We start from the raw sequence: 15351 nt of genomic DNA, 5'->3' as shown, positions 1-15351 counted from the left end.
AATATTTCACGCTTCAGATCGAGGTGGCTTTTTCGACATTTTCACAAAACAACTAATTTCTAAGAGATAATCACAAAATCTCAGCAGCGTTGTCATATGAATATTTAATATATTTTAGTTTTATGCCAGGAGATTCCGGTTGGACAGACTTTGACAATTTTAAGATTTTTACAATTAGGTAGAAGTTAAAACCAGCTAATGCAACTTGCACTGTAAATAAAGAGACAAAATTATATCATCCTCATGAACCATTAATGCCTGATAGAAAAATAATATATTGGTGACAATCCTCTCCATAGATCTCTATGATTCTGATCAAGTTAAAAACGTAGTTGTCATTGTCATAATATAAATATTTTTACTTATTTTTATAACCTCAATCGGCAAATAAATTGCGATCTGCCGTGCCGTAATGAGAACAGATATAACATTAGTATTTAATAATACGAAAAAGAAATGGCCAAATATATTGCTCAAATAATCGTTTTGGGTGCCCAAGTGGTCGGAAAAGCTTTCGCTCGAGCTTTGAAACAAGAGATAGCTGCATCACAAGAAGCAGCAAAAAGAGCTGGTGGTGGACCTCAGGGCGCTAGACGGGCAGCAGCTAACGCTTCATCAGGCCTCACATTAGAGGAAGCAATGCAAATTCTAAACTTAGAAAAAATAGATGCAGAGAAACTCAATAAAAATTTCGATCATTTGTTCAGTGTTAATGATAAGGCAAAAGGTGGATCATTTTATTTGCAATCTAAAATAGTTCGAGCAAAAGAAAGATTAGACACAGAAATTAAACTTAAACAACCTCCAGATAACGAAAATTCAGCAAAGCCATCATGAAAATAGTTTGGGTATAGTAAATAGTTCCAATTTTTATTTGTATATTAGATAGTGTAGACTGTTTGTTTAGTGAAACAAATTTGGTTTTATAAAATATTTATTTGTAGAAAATGGACACAATAGTGACTAGAATACATCAGTCTTCATATAAATGATGTGTTGATTATGTGTATAGTTACAAAATTTTGACATCTTACTACTTATAGCATAAACAGGTATGTAAAGAGATCAATAAATCTGATAAGCAATACCATACTCTTTTCTTTCCTGGTTACATCATGTAATCTGCCTAATTTATATGCTTCAAGCTTCGATAAACACGACAATATATGTAACATTAGGCAAAAAGCTATTCATATAATAATTTGACATTCCAGTTATATATTTTGTGCGTAAAATACATTGAATAAATATATTAAAAGAAAAGTTCTGAAATAATATAAGTATTTTAGTACTTTTACTTAAATTAAGATATTTTCATGAATTGAGATATTTTTTTTTTATTTCCTTCATATATTTATTCAAGATCATATAAGTATTATATATTTTATGTTATCACAAAAAAAACACAACCCAGTGTGAAAACTGTGTGATAATAACTAATTAATGATATGGACAATATTGATTACATATTCCTAAATTATTAGATCAATAGTAAATAGAAAGTATAAGGTATAAAATGGAAGCTGAGTAGGAAGATTTTAAAAATTGTCTCATATAAGGCAAGACCTTTTAAAGAAATGCATGATGTGATTAATATATTAAGTACATTCCAAAGATATCTCAACATACTTTGATCCCAATTTCCACATTATCTCCCACTTTAAAAATTATTCTTAATTAAGTCAAAGATTATACTATACGTAAGAATCCTTAAAAATTTATATAAGCAATGGCAGTGTATTTTTATAATAAATTAAGTTCTTTATATGTTTTTTTTTTCATATGTTAATAAACATATTTTTAGATAAGTAATAATTCTATATAATGGGTATATTTGGTATTGTATTCACCACAAAGCTTGTCTAACATATTCCTATCAATGGGGTAGGTCACCTCATCAAGTGAAGTTTCTAACTCTTTGAGCATTGTTATGGTTTGACATCCATTAGAATTACAACCTCATATGGACTACACTCGGACATGCCCAATACATTACATAACCAACCATAAAAACCTTTCTCAAAGTCACATACATCTTTCCACCAATTTGCTCCACTAAATGTCAATTGTACTATACCTGCATAAAGTCCTAAACCAATTGTAAATATAACAATTAGAAATGGGTATGATAAAATTACTATAGGTGCCAAAAACATCTTTTTAACACATGTAAACTCTTCAGTAATATGTGAAAAAATATTGTACCAAGCCAGAGTACCCATATAAAATGAATAGCCAGCAGAAATACAGACAACAAATGGTACAATGAGGAGGCTGAATAAAAATATATGTGGACCATTATACAGTGAGCATTTAGACACATCCATTTTACTTAACTCATCTGCAACAATTGATGCTTCGATAATTTCCAATTCTTCACGAGATATATTTAGTTTTACATCAACATTTTGACCTTTTTTCTTACCACGTTTTATTGTTCCAGTCATTGTCAAGTAACCATCTTTACTCTCTGATAATGAGCAGTCAGTAGTAAGAGATGCTTCGGAATCAACTCTTAAGGCTGTGATCTCTGTTTCTATATTTTCTGACTCGGTAATACCAGAAATAATGTTAACTTTCTTCTTTTTCTTAGCACTATTTTTGAGGCTATCAGTCATTGTGCCCATTTCCAAACTTACTTCTGAATGAGTTTGAGAAAGGGTATTAGGAGTTGGGCATGCACTTTCATTAGTGTCAGAATTTAAAATTCTGCAACTTTTCTGTATTTCATCATTCACATCATTGTCATCTCTCAAATCTGCATGACTAGAGCATGCATCTGAAGAGTTTTCATAGATAGGTGAAAGATCAATAATTTCTCTACTATTATTCAAAGTTAAAGGCTGGTAGCCATTTTTCTGCAGACATGGTTTAGATTCAGTGATTATTTCTGTAACATCATCATTAACATCATTGATGATGGGCAAGTTAATTTTCATGTTTGATTTGAGGCCTTCCATTGTAGAGTGAATTATCCCGTTAGCAACATGTTCAGATACTGGTGATAACCCATTTTGGTATTTTGATGGAATGTCTGTATCTGTAGCTCCCTGCATAAAGAAAAATATTGTTAGGATAATGTAAAAGGATAATATAATAATATTGAAGTCGCAACTCATACAACATTAAAAGTAAAAAAAACACATAAAAATATAGGATATTTTATAAGGGATGAATATAAGTATTATGTACCTGAACAGTGATGATGTGGTCAACATGCCCACCTATTGAGTTTAGCTTCTTTCCATTTCGTTTCTTTGGTAAAATAAACAATGGTTGCTCTACTTTAGCCATACTTATAAAGGCTGTGTTAAAAACTGACCTTTCTTGGTATAGGTAAGAATTTTATTTCGTAGTAATATTATTTGACGACTTTGAGCCACTGCTTTTGAAACTTTCATAACTTATTACACAAAGAATTAAATAAATATTGACTACATAGTATTTACTATTACGCCTATTGATTTTCTTCGTTTCCCGAGCTTGGGTTGGAAAACCGGAAAAGGAAACACTTTCTGGGGGAAACTAACTATGAAGTGACCATAGATTAAGAAGTCTATTAGACTACTGCAAGAGGACAATACCTGGCCTCGTCGATTGTTGAGATGATTTAGTGGCAAATATCATAAATAATTTTTCTATCGTATAGCTTTGACGAAGAACTTAGTACATAAGATACTAAAATTTTCGAAATCATATTTCATATTGTGTAAAATACGCGTTTTTTCAATCGACTTCTAGTGTTCCTATTTTATTATTACTAAAAAAATAAAATTACACAGAAATTAACAATTGGAAATTATTTCTGAGTTTAAAAGGAACCTAAAATTACGTATTTTCCTATTTATTATTAAAATGCCTATTTGACAATCATATTAAAAAAATATTAACAATATAAAATAATTGCGATGTAAGAATGAGGCTAAAAGGCCTATCGTTAGAACTTAGAACAACGAGAGTTAGTCTGTGGAACATGGTGGTAGGGTACAGACAGAGCGGTTTGAATCAAAAATTAAAACTTGATAGACTTCGAGATAATTTTAAATACTAAATGTATTAGATATTCCATTATTTGGAATAATCAAATTAAAATAAATTATTATCGATAAAAAATGTTGAAGGTTTATACATTGTTTATTTAATTTAGCTTTTATAACAATTTGTAAACAAATACATAACCTTAAACATTTCAGGGAATGGTAAGTTTGGTAACTGGAGGAGCATCAGGACTTGGAAAGGCCACGGTTGAAACATTGGCAAAACTTGGTGGAAATGTTGTTATTCTTGATGTTCAAGGAACCCGAGCAGAAATTGTTGCCAAATCCATAGGTGAAAATGTTTTAGTATCTACTGGTTGTGTAAGTATTTTTTAGCTCTATTTCTTTATCGTCATGTTAAATTCTTTTAAATAAACTTTTCTAAAGTACTTCTTATCTACTTCATAAATTTTCAAGTAACTTATATTTATGCTCTTATTGTTGTGTTAATTCGGTATTTGTCAGCCAAAACTTAATTTCCACAACTTTTACTTCGAATTCCGCATCACCTAAAGTAAATTTGACCTAAAAATTACTTACTGAATGTCGGTTTGGCAAAAAGCTTAAGGCTAGACTTTGTCAAATCATCAGATCTTCAAGCCCAATCAGTCTGATGGGATTATATGGTAATAAAAAACCCTTTGTGTTTAACGCATATTTATTTTATGATGTTTTAAAATATATTTCAGGTAACTTCAGAGGCAGATGTTAAAAAAGCACTAGATTTAGCCAAAACAAAATTTGGACGTTTAGATAATTTAGTTAACTGTGCTGGTTATTCTGTATCTCATCAAATATATAATTTTCATAAAGACAAATGTGTGGAATTGGAACATTTTGAAAAATGCATAAATGTAAGTCATTACTTATTAGTAATTTCTCTCTTATTTGTTGTGTCCGGTTCCTGGGTCGGGTTGCTTTAAATAATGGAAGATTTTTGTTTTACTCTTTATTAACCACTCACATATAACAATAGAATATGAGCGAAATAATGAAATATTAATTGCTATGTTATAAATGAATGCAATGTAACAGTCAAAGATAGTGCCTACCTCTGGCTATAATCTTGGGGCGTAACTCTGACGATTTATAAAATTGTCACGCTTATAAGTGTACAAGTTGCATGCTTTACAGACTACATTTTCAATTCTTGTCATATTTATTTACCTGTCTATCATAACTTGTTAGTTGTCCACAATCACCCATTTTGGTGTGGAGCAGACACAATTTGTTCTTTGTTTTATAAGATCACTAGCCTTCTGTGCCTTTCACACTACGGCATTACTTTCACCAATCCAACCCACTCAAACAATCCCATTCAGAACTATTGTACATTAGACTCGCAAATTTAATTATTATTCACAAACTAGCAACCTATAAAATAACCCTATGACTCTTAGAAGGTTATACCTGTTGTGTGTCAATGAAGAAACTTTAAAATAAATTATTATTATACTTGCTTGGATTTCATAGCGCTTTAGTGACAAACATCAATTTTATAATGTTTATAGATATAATCGTCTATGGCACTATGCATACAATAATAATTTTTTTATGATATATAATTAAGATAATTTGATAATTTTTCTACCAGAGGCAAAACTTAGTGTCAGTTATTATAGTTATGATTCATAGAATATTCAAAGTTTAAAGTTTAAAGGCACCAGGATATCTGTAAAAAGACAGTTTTAAAAAGATTTGTGTTAAATTTTTTACAGGTTAATACTGTAGGCACATTTAACACAATACGGCTAGCCGCTGGGTTAATGGGTAAAAATAAACCATCTGAGAGTGGCCAACGGGGTGTTATAATAAACACAGCATCAACAATAGCCATGGAAGGAGATATTGGACAGGCTGCTTATGCAGCGTCAACAGCTGCGGTTATAGGCATGACATTACCAATTGCTAGGGATTTAGCATCCCAAGGAATCCGAGTTATGACAATTGCCCCAGGTAATTTTATTTATATGATAGTTATTTTATTTGCAACAACCTTACTTCCATTTGCGTTCAAGTGACAGCACTTAAATTTTCCATACAATTGTCATAGTGTATAACAACATTATACAAAATACTATTTCAAAAATACATGGCCAAACAAATAAATTATATATGCATACTAATATTAAATATGCTTAGACCTGAAAATTATTGGTATTATAGAATATAATATAAAAATATAAATATGGCAAGTACATTACGATAAATATTTTTGCAGGTATCTTTGAAACACCATTAGTTTCATATTTACCAGAAAAAATGATAGAATTTATCAAAAGGATGACGCCATTTCCCTCACGCTTAGGAAAACCGGAGGAATTCGCACATTTAGTCACAAGTATAATTGAAAATCCCATGCTAAATGGTGAAGTAATACGTATAGATGGCGCCCAACGCTGGTTCCCGTTATAGATTGTAAGACTGTAATATGTATGTAGTTTGTAGATAATCTTAGTTATAATATACTTTATTTTAGTCTGTTTGTATCTTTATGTAACAGAACTATACCTTACCTTACTAACCTTTTATCTCAGCCGAATACATAACCTCCAAATGCGAATCCTCAAACACGTTGTTTCGAGAAATGTGCTCGACTCATATAAAATGAAGAAAAAGGAGTTTTCAAACACTGTAAAATGTTGCCCGTATCAGAAAGAGTTAATAAATGTCTTCTAGTTGAGCACTTTTTCGAGATGACTTAAAAAAACGAGTGGAGCATGACGTACAGACCCGAGCGGTAACTCAAGTCCGGCTCTGTACATCGAGAGCAAACAACGTATACGGCGAGAGAACGTTGAAGTATTTGCTACCGCGGCTAATAAATGGTCTACCAAATCACATATTAGATTGCCTAACGCCAACCAATATTTAAACAGAAAATTAAAAAACTACTTTTATATGCATTTGTCGCGCTCCTAAACAAGATTGTTATGGTTACATCAATATAAACCACAGCGGTTTAAAGAAATTTAAAAAAAAACTATACATATATGGAATAAGTTACATTTCTCAATAGTTGAAGGTGTATGACTACCATAATAATTGTGTAATTTAAAACCAACTATTTAATAATAAAATACTGTTAAAGCTCTCATAGGTCTTTTTCTGGCAAGCTGTGTTTACACTATGCTGGAAAGAGTAATGTAGTAGTACAACTATAGTTATTGAGTTCAATACAGTTAATAATTTAATGTATCTACATTCTCTAAGCCTCAAACTTTGTTTTCTGTAACGTGACAACTTGGGTAGTAAGAATGTAAAACGAAAGATGCAAGACAACGTTGCGTTCTTATATGATTGGTCAAACGGACGTAAAAAAAGGATTGTACATTCTTTAACAGAAAAACACAGCATGTTATATATATATACTAGCGGACCCAGCGAACTTCGTTCCGCTTAACATTCTAATAATATCGTTTTAACTATAGTTACACTTAATTTAGGATTTATTTGAGGTAATAACATTAATACAACTTTTTTGCAAATACAGAAATGTTTTATCGCTTGCCATTGCGAAAAAAGAATGACGGTTTTACACATTAGGCCTCCTCTCTCTAGAGCTAATAATGCGAGACTGCATGTTAAAGTACTTTTTGATACACCTACAACATTTTTTTTTGTTATCCGGCGCAAGAACAAAGTGATAGGTTTATTTAATATGCGTAATTTTGTCAACAGATGGCACCACATGCAGTTTGCATTCGTAAAATTTATTATTTTTTTTTTATTTCATAACTTATCCGATATTTTATTATTTATTCTGCTATTCGGAGCGGAGAAGAATCCACTAAAAAAGAGATAACTAACATCGGTCCAGCCGTTCTCGAGTTATAAGTGTTGTAACAAACACGACTTTCTTTTATATATATTATATATATATATATAAAGCGATATATATAAACGATAGCCCTGATCCAAAACTGATTATGTGAGATGAATGTAGATTTCAGGAGAATTTTTTTAGCTTACTTACACATCCTCGGAATAGCGGAGTTAAAATCTACGACGGTTTTAACGACGGACGAAAGGAAATGGCAAAAGAGGACTATCGATGTGGCTTCAGAAAATTTAATATATTATAGGTAACTGTGATGTCCTGTGATTAACAAAATTTCAAAATGATGAGAGTAAGCAAGCAATGTAAAAACGAAGACAAAACACCTGGGTTATAATATTATGCCAAACAAGCTTTTCTCCATTCTCTCTAGTCTTAACAAAAAGAAATATACATTAAATTCTAATTTTACATTTACTGCCAGTTCTCAAATCAAGGGCGTAGAACGGAAGAGAAGAACTAGCAATAATAATACTAATTTAATGTCGTTTCATTATAATTACACCATTGCACTAGCTTTTTTATGTCTTCTTCAGGTGTAATCATCTTCCTACGTTATTATAGCGGTTGATAGTTTCGGATCATCAGCATAGAGAAGGCTTACTATTTATAAAAAGATTTGTAATGTTTATAAATAAATTAAACAGAACGGGTTCCAGATGTGATCCTTGCGATACCCCATAAGTAATGCGGTGAGTAATCGAGTTAAAGCTATGAGCAATGTAGAAAGCTCGATCTCAAAGATGAATTAGGCTACTTAATTACATAGTATATTACGCGTCATAATGTTCCCGGAAACCTATAGCTGTGCAGATTTTCAATAAGTCACATGTAAGTGTATGTCAAACGCTTTGCCAAAGTCTGGATTAAATCGCACTGTCTTCTGAAGTATATGGCTTTGGTTAAGAATGTCAGTGAACCTCAAAAGATTTGTGGCTGTGGACTTCCTAGCGACGAAACCATGTCGCGATGGCTACAGTCATTGCTTGATATAATTTTTTATTACCGGACATAACAAAGACTCGAACGCGTTTGCAAAGGTTGACAGAATTGAAATTGGATTAATAATTGTGAATTAGGGATGTGTCGCCATTTATGTGCATGGGCAAGCCTTAGCAAGCTTGCATAACCTCAATATAGCTCAAAACGGTGGTTCATTTACTTGTTGACTGTGCGACTTTTGAAAGGGCCAGTTGCGATCTGGAGCTCGAGACTGGCATGAGGGTATCCCGGGATGGGCTATCCGACATGTTGCTTGAGCACAGATCGCAGCTGGAAAAATTCTGCGGCAAGATTGTCAAATATGACAGTCACAATAATAGCACTAGAGGTAACACGGGTAGCGCCGGGCAGCGGGATATTTCCGGAGTAGTTGTCGCCCGGGAACGACGGGAGACGCCAACACTTTAAGATAATAATGTCCCTTTTTAAGAAAGGGGAGATCTCGACACTCCCCTACTGCTTAGCCACTCGGTCACATCTGCCTGATTGCGTGTCTGATAGGCTAGGATGTAGGGGTCCCTGTATATTTAAAAAAAAACCTCACTATAATGTGTCAACGCGTATTGAACTAGAGATGCTGTTGACCAATGTATCATTATTGCCGACACCTTCTTATTGTTTGGCCCTATACATGTTTTAAAAAAAATCATCAAAAATGTATTAAAAAATTGGCTGTTTAACGATTTACACAATTTGCACTACGTCAGACACATAAATTAAATTTAATTAACTTTAGAACGTTAATTTCCTTAGGTGTTAGTTTTTTTCCTAAAGAGTTTTAGCAGATTCATATATAAAATCAATAGGAATTTACTCAGATGTACCTAGATACCGTACGAAAATAGTTTCCCGTTATTTCTGCGACATTCCTAACAAATTGATAGAAACTCATTTCAATAGAATATTCAAATAATACTTACAGCTGACGCTAAATTTCTGAAAATTTTCTTTCCGTGCACAAGTAATACAATAAATTATACGAAGTAATGGTCGTTGAAGAGACGACGCAATTGATTTATTTTAAATTATTGAAGTAAAAATCTTTACTAAAGTGTAGTGTAGTGTGAACTTAGTGTCCGGACTTAGACGCCCATTTGGTCAGTTGTGTGTTAAGTCCTGGCTAAATGAGCCAGGCTAGCACCTTCCAGAAGCTCAGAAGTTTCCTTTGCACTAGGCGACCTCACTGCTCCGAGGATTTCTGTTCGTTGGAATGCCACAGCCACGCATTCCAGGACTACGTGGGTGATTCCTCTGCGCTGAAACAGCCTCAGCAAAAGAGACTGTCTATCGGGAGATGAGAGGAGAATGTTATGCTATCATTATTTTGAGATACGTTTCTTCTATTTCTATCAAAAAGTGTTCACGTCATAATGAAGAAGAACAAATTAGTGCTATAGTTAACATAGTGTAATAAGACTGTATAGGTTTCCAATGTGTTTCATATTTTTTATTGTATGTCGCGCCAATAACTTCGACGACTTAGGCTGCTTCAAGAAAAGATTCCGTACCAATCCTTAAAAGGCCGCACTTGCGAGCCTACTGGCAAGGTGAGTGTCCATGTCCCTCTGCACCCTATTCTATCAAAAAATATAATAAGCAGTAGAAAGTTAGAAATGAAACTACTTAAACCTAATAAATTTTATGTTATTTGTGATAGTGATTTCTACATGCACATTAAACAGGGAGTAGCAACCACAACGTGTAACCAAGTTAACTTTTTATTGCCATTTCTTCTCTTCCGTCTACTCCCTTGATTTGAGAACTGGCAGTAAATGTAAAATTAGAAGCATTTAATGTATATTTCTTTTTGACGTTCATGAGTGTACATTGTGTTACCTACATGAATAAATGATTTTTGACTTTCACTTTAAAGTATACTTTTTTTCTGTTAGTACCCGAATTATTAGTAGGCTGGGGATTATGCGAAAAAGATCAAAAATGTTTTGAGTTAAAGAACTTTCTCGTGTAACCTGTTGTAAAAATAATCACGTGTTTCATCATACTAATGATACACTATATAGGAGGTTGCCTTTATTTAAAATAAATAAATCAGTCCAATTGCACTGTTTTAAAATAATCTTTCGTCTCTTTCCGTCAAATATTGTTTACACAGCGTGAGAATACATAGATGCGTTTTGTATGTTTTTGTTTTCTGAATGAATGGGGATAAAATGAAAGGGGTAAAACTTTAAAACTTTTCGTGATTTATATTTCATCCGAACAACTACCTATTTTATTTTATTTATGGCTCTGGCACGATTTGTGCATTAGCCAGTGTCAAGTATAGGATTTTTTATAATTCGTGCTTGTCTTTTAGAAATTCGACCGTGTCCTTCATGTACGGTTTAGGCACTCGCCCGGTACCGCACAACCCTCCCAAAGGCCTAGAACAAATTAAAACTTGCCCTCGATCCGGGAATCGAACCCGGTACCCCTCACCTAGCTGCCACTTACAACTACTTATATGGCATTAGAAAGCACAATAAAATATCTCTCCCTCTCTCTCTCTCTTTAAGCATTATTAAGTACTTACTTATCAAACTGTGCACCGCTGGTGCCGCGGTATCGTAACGTATATTTACAGCTACAAAATAAACAAGGGTTACAGCCCATTGATTTTAAAAACGCCCGTCTGAAGCTGGAGTCTTCACAATAAATATCGCTCGGCACCCTGCTGCGGACGCGTGGCTGGTAGGGTTGACACAAGTGACATTCTGGATAATCTAAGAAACAATGCTGCTGAACTAAAATTTTGAGTGAATTTAGTTATACCTGTTTTTAGTCAGTTGGTGTTTTATTTGACACGTGTCTGTTATATACAAGATTTTTATTAACATATAAACAGGTTTATTTGATTTAATTAATTGAAATATTAAAAAAATCTTAATCTTACGTCCATACTTCCGTAGGAATCGTTTTCAATAATGTTGTTGGTATCCATTGCACTAAGCACGAATTGTTACTAACCCTAACAAAAACTACATATTATTTCAGATTATATATAAAAAGGCGGCGCCTCTGTAACGCGGCTTTGTAGAATCTGCTCGAGGTGGTTTTAGTGGGTATTGCTCACCCAGTCTCTGAATAGCAGAGATTTTGGCGTGGGTTGAGTCCCACATACCCCTGCAACTTTTGAGGGCAGGGGATTCGCTAAACACCTCGCATATAAAAAAAAAGTGTCCATTATGTTTTGGACGTGGAGACAACCCTAGGAGCAGCCACCGTCACTTTGACAGGAGATAAAGCAATAAATACGTTGATATACCGCCCAAGACACCGGCCAATTGAAATAAATATGTTCATTTGTTAATATTTTTGTATAGTATTGTCCAGAGCGGAACAACTTATGAGAAATGATATCCGAACGGCCCCTAAATGTTCATATCATATTATCTAAGAAAGATTTAACTTGATTAGACACGTTTGGTAGTGGCCACTGATCCATGAATAAAAATTATACTTTTTGATAACCGTAGAATATGAATACATTATAATATTTGTATACGAGCTCATGTTTGACATATAATATCTCGCGTCCAGACAGCGGGAAACAACTTTTATATTTAGAGAATTAATATTATTTTTATAATAAGTAACAGTTTCTAAATAGTTTTGAGAATCTCGAAAATCTTTATATATATAATTCTTCTGTGAGTGTGTATGTTACTGAACTTCTCTCAAACGACTGGACCGATTTTGATGAAATTTTTTGTGTGTGTTCAAGGGGATCTGGGAATGGTTTAGATCCACAAATCAGCCCACCAGATGGCGATGCAGTCGGTACTTTCATACTTTGCTTTACTAATCGCTTGAAATATCATGCAGGACAACGTCTGTCGGGTCCACTAGTATATCTATAAAGAATCACTTACGAATACAGTAACAATAGATACATTACGGCGTCGTTTTTATTAAACTTTTAACAGCCTAAAATAATTTTCTGGGGGCCTAGAGTCAAAGCCTATGTATCTGAAAGCCACAGCGGCGTTAACGTTATAAGGTTGGTCAAAATCAAATTCTTGCCTTTAAAATATACGTCATACCTTGTACCTACACAACATAACATTCCTATTACCACACACGGCGCGTCATTAAAGTAGTTAACTAATTTTCTCATTGCTAACAATTAAATACATAAAGTAAAAATAAATTGCCCGCTTGTTAACATTTAGACGTATTATGTTTTTATCTCAAATTACCTGCTTCGCCAAAAAACTTTCAGCTAATTAAAATACTTCCACGTAGTAGTTTTGATCTGTTACTCGGAACTGCGATGGTCTTAATTTGTGTGAAATATAGAAGGAAATCGGTGACTATTTTATAAATGGCCTTTCGAACTTTTACTACATACACCCGCTTTTGAAAACCTCCATTCATTTTCAATATGTTAAATGTATATATTAAGTATGATTAACTTATCACATTTCGTACTTGTGGCAGGCTTGACGATAACTTGCTATCATCTATAAATCTCATTTATCTTTTTTTTATTTTGTGGACAATACATTTTTTAAAGGTCTTATATCTTTTGTTTGTATGAAGCAATTAGATCTTTTTTCAAGTGAAATCTGTTAATTCACAAAATTATTTAGTTACTTTTAATACACCAACACATGTTACTTATTCGTATTGTTTATGAATAAAAATAAAGCGTATTTACCTAATAAAAGAGCGCACAGTAACTTTTATATAAAACATTTTTAAAGCTCACCAAGTTACGGACAATTGACATTAAAAAAACATTATCTACGTAAAATCTATGCCTAACATGCACTATATTACAAAAATTATAATTTAAAAATTACGCTAATCATTAACCCTATGTGTTTGACGTTATTAAGTAACCTATGCGATGCCTACTTTGAGCAAATGAAACTAAAGCTATATAATACTGACCTTTAACTTTCGCAATTTTAGTAAGCTATAATGTCTAATTAGTAAAACAGCAGTATTAAATGCAAATGATCATTTAATGGTGGCAGTTTAAAGGTTACTCTTGTACTAATTGACACTAAACGTAAATTGAAACGTGATAATCATTAAATGTAAGGTTATAGTACATTCAATATTATAATGTAAAAATATAGGTTATAGTTAATCGTCTTTTCGTTACCAATAAAAATTTCACTCTAGTGTGCTTTAGTTTGTATTAAGTACAAATTTTATATATGAGTTATAAGAAATATGTGCAAAATCCATTACTAATTATTAACTTTTGTTCCAAAGACCGTGTCAATCAAATCCGAATATACTTTTAATTATTTCTGAAAAAAAATTAACGTAATTATTTTAGTTCGCCTATACATAATCAAAGTACAACAAACTTTTATTATTTCTTTAAATTTTGGCAACAAATATAGTCTATGTTACTCATATATCATTCTAGTAGTGAATGATTTTTACTACAATTAGCCCAGTTTATTCGCGACACGCATACGAAACTACACATCTTTCCTCCTAGTATAGATAAGCCAAAATGTGCAGCAACATTTTATAAATAAAAAAAATAATTCTTCCTACAACTAAAAAAAAACGTTCATAGTATACATTTTGGGCGTAACTGAAGTTGGTTTTGTAATATTAAATCGTGTGTTTAAAGCTTTATTTTAAAATCTATTGATTATATCGATACGTCGTTGTGATTGTATTATTGTAAGAGAAACAATGCAAGTTATCTGACATACTGAGTTATAAATATCTTCTCAGTGGGTCATTGTATGGCGCCCTATAACTTTAAACGTTTGAGGCCGAAGTAAGAGCTAAACTATTATTGCAATTTGTACATTGATTTCCAATTTGATATGCAATTTATACTTGTAGTTTTAAGGGTATTTCCTTTTTATTTAAGTACTATTTTTGCGACTAAGTTTTAAAGAGTAAATAAAGGTTAATTAGTCTTCATACCTACACAATGTGTATGTGTCAAAGTGAATTATTCAAACACTCCGGTGTTGAAACAAAAAAGTTTTAATGAAAGGTGAAAGTAAGAAAATACTTGAGACAAAAAAAGCTTTAATGATTAACATATAGTTTTAATTTACGAATTCGACTGATAATTCGTCATTCACGAGTTTTTCATGGCTTAGTTAAAAAAAATTACTTTAGAGTAACCAGGTAAGGGAATAACACTAGTGCCTGTACTTAAAAATGATATTAACGTAACCTAAAACAGGTGTTGTTATTTCTTTAAAAGTTTGTTCGTTATAAAACGTTTGTTCCTTGAACAAAATGCCCGTATGTTACCGACGCCTGAACTTTTGTTGTGATTGCATAATACTCTCAAGAAACGTTTCTAAAAGGTTATTATTTTTATAAACGCCATAATGTTAAGTGTCGCGAGTTTGTATTAAAAGTTCAACTATTATTAAAATCTTAGCTACTTAAAATAATTAATTTTTGTAATAAATTAATGTTACCGGGAGTTTACACAGGTTCTGGGAACTCGTAGTTAATCTAAAAAAATATTAATCTAGT

General features: G+C 32.5%; 3 protein-coding genes across 3 annotated transcripts; 2 read left to right on the top strand and 1 right to left on the bottom strand.

Moving 5' to 3' along the window:
- Window positions 1-336: 336 nt before the first annotated feature.
- Window positions 337-1087, top strand: LOC125053858 (mitochondrial import inner membrane translocase subunit Tim16). The gene has a single exon (XM_047655452.1). It carries the CDS (start codon window positions 457-459, stop codon window positions 835-837), a length of 381 nt encoding a protein of 126 aa, XP_047511408.1. The 5' UTR covers window positions 337-456; the 3' UTR covers window positions 838-1087.
- On the bottom strand, window positions 917-3610 carry LOC125053856. Its single transcript, XM_047655450.1, has 2 exons — window positions 3193-3610; window positions 917-3050 (listed from the first exon to the last, which is right to left on the bottom strand). Exons 1-2 carry the CDS (start codon window positions 3292-3294, stop codon window positions 1929-1931), a joined length of 1224 nt encoding a protein of 407 aa, XP_047511406.1. The 5' UTR covers window positions 3295-3610; the 3' UTR covers window positions 917-1928.
- Window positions 3611-3953: 343 nt separating this feature from the next.
- On the top strand, window positions 3954-6520 carry LOC125053857 (3-hydroxyacyl-CoA dehydrogenase type-2-like). Its single transcript, XM_047655451.1, has 5 exons — window positions 3954-4121; window positions 4194-4358; window positions 4727-4891; window positions 5756-5993; window positions 6259-6520. Exons 1-5 carry the CDS (start codon window positions 4113-4115, stop codon window positions 6450-6452), a joined length of 771 nt encoding a protein of 256 aa, XP_047511407.1. The 5' UTR covers window positions 3954-4112; the 3' UTR covers window positions 6453-6520.
- The last annotated feature ends 8831 nt before the right edge of the window (window positions 6521-15351 follow it).

The sequence above is a fragment of the Pieris napi genome, chromosome 11, assembly GCF_905475465.1.
Source record: "Pieris napi chromosome 11, ilPieNapi1.2, whole genome shotgun sequence".
NCBI lineage: Eukaryota > Metazoa > Arthropoda > Insecta > Lepidoptera > Pieridae > Pieris > Pieris napi.
This window is presented reverse-complemented; position numbering and strand designations above follow the sequence as displayed.

Excerpts from the sequence above, each read along its gene's own strand:
- LOC125053858 (XM_047655452.1), top strand. The coding sequence starts at position 457 with ATGGCCAAATATATTGCTCAAATAATCGTTTTGGGTGCCCAAGTGGTC.
- LOC125053856 (XM_047655450.1), bottom strand. The coding sequence starts at position 3,294 with ATGGCTAAAGTAGAGCAACCATTGTTTATTTTACCAAAGAAACGAAAT. Across the intron at positions 3,051-3,192 it reads ACCACATCATCACTGTTCAG|GGAGCTACAGATACAGACAT; the intron begins GTACATAATACT and ends TTCTTTATGCAG.
- LOC125053857 (XM_047655451.1), top strand. Across the intron at positions 4,359-4,726 it reads TTTTAGTATCTACTGGTTGT|GTAACTTCAGAGGCAGATGT; the intron begins GTAAGTATTTTT and ends AATATATTTCAG. Across the intron at positions 4,892-5,755 it reads ATTTTGAAAAATGCATAAAT|GTTAATACTGTAGGCACATT; the intron begins GTAAGTCATTAC and ends AATTTTTTACAG.